The 3,918-nt window shown below is 45.2% G+C and overlaps 1 protein-coding gene across 2 annotated transcripts in view; it reads left to right on the forward strand.

Annotated features, from left to right (window-relative positions):
* Positions 1–761, forward strand: part of saxo4 (stabilizer of axonemal microtubules 4) — a 15,608-nt gene extending 14,847 nt beyond the window's left edge. For both annotated transcript variants that reach the window (XM_063196131.1, XM_063196130.1), the window contains exons 11-13: positions 1–23; positions 388–489; positions 703–761. The exon at positions 1–23 is cut by the window's left edge and continues 81 nt beyond it. In XM_063196131.1, the coding sequence (XP_063052201.1) occupies positions 1–23; positions 388–489; positions 703–721 (144 nt within the window). In that variant the 3' untranslated portion in view covers positions 722–761. The remainder of the gene's footprint in view (positions 24–387; positions 490–702) is intronic.
* Positions 762–3,918: the final 3,157 nt, after the last annotated feature.

Below are 3,918 nucleotides of genomic sequence, written 5' to 3' on the forward strand. Positions count from 1 at the left end.
TACGTCAGCCACTACCAGAACAGGTGTGTGTGTGTGTGTGTGTGTGCGTGCGTCTGTGTGTGTGTGTGTGTGTGTGTGTGTGTGTGTGTGTGTGTGTGTGTGTGTGTGTGTGTGTGTGTGTGTGTGTGTGTGCGTGCGTGCGTGTGTGTGTGCGTGCGTGTGTGTGTGTGTGTGCGCGTGCTTGCGTGTGTGTGTAAGTGTGTGTGTGTGTGTGTGTGAAGACCGTTGATGGCGATAACAGTTGATTGCTAAATTACAGAGTTGATTGCGTATTTTTAGGTGAATATTACATGGGGAATATCTGTGTGTGTGTGTGTGTGTGTGTGTGTGTGTGTGTGTGTGTGTGTGTGTGTGTGTGTGTGTGTGTGTGTGTGTGTGTGTGTGTAGATTTTGCAATGTGACTGAAGCAGACAGGCTACGGCTTGGTTGGACCAGAGACAGCACCCACAGACACATCCCTGGGGGATATGGAGGACGAGACACAGACAGGTACAGCACACACACATACACAGATTGACACTATACGCACATACACATACACATACACATACACATACACAAGACACAGATAGACACACACACACACACACACACACACACACACACACACACACACACACACTGTAAACAAAGTAACAGTGTAAGAGATATGTACTGCTAAGCTGGCTAAACGTTTTCTTTTTCTTTTCTTTTTTTTAACAGGGACAACCTGAGGGGATAGACGGCAGCCATGTTTCAATAAAGATTTTCTTATCCTGCTAGCCTGTTGTGCAGTCCTAGCCACACACACACACACACACAGACAAATGTACACACACACGCACACACGCACACGTGTGTGTGTGTGTGTGTGGGTCAAAGACGTCCAACATGTCCTTCAGCCTTCACTTTTCAAAAAATTGTTTAGAAATTTCATGTCTTTCACAGTTACAGTAAGCAAAAGCATCTGTTAGCACTGAAGAGCAGGTGTGAGAGACCACAGTGGATGGGCATGGTTGGTCACCATAACTGTGGCCAGCACTCCACCACAAAGACTCTCCAATTCAATGCTGATTATTCAGGTGCTATCATCGTGACGTCTAAAGTGGCCTCACTTGACCTTACCCAGGCAGAGGTAAGACGCCCTCCAGTCACCCCACCCCTCTCCCACCCCTCTCCCACCCCTGCCCATTGCTCATTGAGATGAGAGTCTGACCTGGGCTGCCCAAAATAGTAACCATGGCCGTAACTACCATTGAGTACACAGAGGTCATGTCCTCTGTATTTTTTTCAGAAATGCAAAATTTATCTGTGATGAAAATTGGTCTATGATCAACAATGATAAATTCAGTCTGTATGCGCCACCCCATTTATCCTCAAGGCAGAGATGAATGAAAACGAAAGGGAAGAGTTTGACTGAAGAGTTTGTGAAGTATTCTTAATGTACAGTATGCAATACACGCAGTATTTGACCACGGTATTTGAAAATGTCTCGTTACGGCCCAAAATAGCAGCCCACAATTGTGGCCAAGGAGGTGGATGAGTGGGCCCTCCCTCGGCAGTGGGGGAACAATTACACACAGGTGCCCAAGGGCAAGACACATATGGGCCACATAAGGTCACAATGGGCCCCCATCGCTAATAAGGGAGGGCCGTGGGGCCCAGGGGAAAAATGCCCTGCTCGCCCTGCCCTATTGCTTCGCCCCTGGCCGTCAGTCTTGGCGCACACACTAGTGGTGTCAACAATGATGGATTCGGCGATCCAATTCAATGCGGGGCATGGACGATCCAATTCAATGCGGCAAGTTCCAGAATCGATGCAGCAATTTTTTTAAAGTTTCAATTACTTCCGTGGATATTTCGGGAGCAAATGAATGTTAAATTAAATAAGAGTACTTCAAATCATTGCAAGACTGATACAGACTGATCCAGACTGATACAGAAAACAGCCAATAAATTGTTGCTCAGTATCTGACTACTTGTATTGCCTCATCATGAGTGATGAAACATTTGCTTTGCTTTCAGTAGAAATGTAATGCATTGCAATGCATTGTAGAATTGAATCGGATCGAATCGCATCGCATCGCATCGCATCAAATCGAATCGCTACCCCCCGAATCGGATCGTGAGGGCAGTGCCAATCCACACCACTAGCGCACACACACACACACACACACACACACACACACACACACACACACACACACACACACACTTCCCTTGGAGTGGACACCTGAGTGAGTGTTCTGAGTGTGGCAGTCTGGTTCTCAGACAAAGCTCATTCATTCAACAATTCGCTGGTGGTCCGCAAGGAATTCCGGGTGGTTTTCTTCAGCTATCAGTGCTAAAGGAAAATAATTAAACCAAAATGAACTTTTGCAATTCACGGAACACATTTCCCTGTTATGTTATTGATGGATATAAATGTCAATGTCAAGGTGCAATTTACTTGAAAATTTGACTTTATGTGTATGCAATTAAAAGACATGGAAATCCGACTCGGTAAAACTAGCTTCAATTAATATGCTCTTATCCTGCCAGCCTGGGGTCCGTATCTCGAAAGCGTCTTTGCTAACGACGGTAGCAACGTCCTTCGTAAGAGCGACTCAACTGTCTCTCAACAGCGACGCTCACCACTAAATCCAAGGGAATGGTAAGACGGTCTTAAGACGGTCTTAAGACGGTTAGCAACGACAAGAATCGAGAAACGGACCCCAGTTTTGTAGTCCTATCCACACGCACATACACACACAAACACACGCACGCATGCACGCAGGCACGCACACACACACACACACACACACACACACACACACACACACACACACACACACACACACTTGTTTGGAAGGGGGCCTCAGTCTGACCGGTTTTTTTAGTTGCTCATGTGCCTTCTCATGTAAGTCCACAAGGGGGAGTGTTAGTGGAACGGAGGCATTTGACCTGACATGACCTGACCTAACTCTGAGAACTCATTTAGTAGCTCTCCCTACGTGTTTGTGGGCATGTGCATGTGCATGTGCATGTGCATGTGTGCGTGTGTACGAGTATGCCCTTACTGTAAATGTGTCGGTACAGCAGAGGTTATCGTTGCACATGAATGCAATGCACCACAATTCTGCAGCTTCCCTCTCCCTCTCTTTGACAGACAGAAACACGCACGCACACACACACGCACGCACGCACGAACACACACGAACACACACACATTTCATCTGCAAGCATTTAGTTCTGATTTACGTGTTGAGCTCCATTTTATGCATTTGGCTGGCTTGCATTTTTTTTTTTTATGTTTTATGTTTTGGTCTCACGAAACGAATTGCAGGGCTTTGTCCAACTGTCCCTCACTGCTCGCCTCTTTGACATGAGCTACAGCAATGGTCAGTGGCTCTGCAATGCTCAGCAATGCTCAGTGGCCATCACAGCTGAGTGACAGACAGGTCACTTCATTGAGTCATCAGTACGTCAGCATGTTAAGAGTACGTCAGAGAGCATTCCCTCCTTGTCACTGAAAAAAAATGTTTTTGCATTTGGCAAGGTCGGATTTCTGCCTTTTTGTAATTGCTTATTAACTTTCAATTTTGTGCACTTTTGTTGTGCAGGGACCTATATTGTGAAAGTAAAGGTAGACCTTTATTTTCACGATACAGTGAGTCCAATATGTATTTGATCCCTTGCTGATTTTGTTGGTTTGCCTACTAACAAAGACATGATCAGTCAATAAATGTTATGATAATATGTATTCTAATATGGAGAGACAGAATATCAAAAAGAAAATCCAGAAATTAACTGAAGAGAATATATATAAATTTATTTCCATTTCATCGAGCAAAATAAGTATTTGATCCCCTGACAACTGATTACAGTTCCGGGCCCACAGACCAGATGGGCACTTCCGATCAACTTGTCATCTGAATTAAAGACACCTGTACATACTAA

This window comes from Engraulis encrasicolus, chromosome 4 (genome assembly GCF_034702125.1).
Source record: "Engraulis encrasicolus isolate BLACKSEA-1 chromosome 4, IST_EnEncr_1.0, whole genome shotgun sequence".
Lineage (NCBI taxonomy): Eukaryota > Metazoa > Chordata > Actinopteri > Clupeiformes > Engraulidae > Engraulis > Engraulis encrasicolus.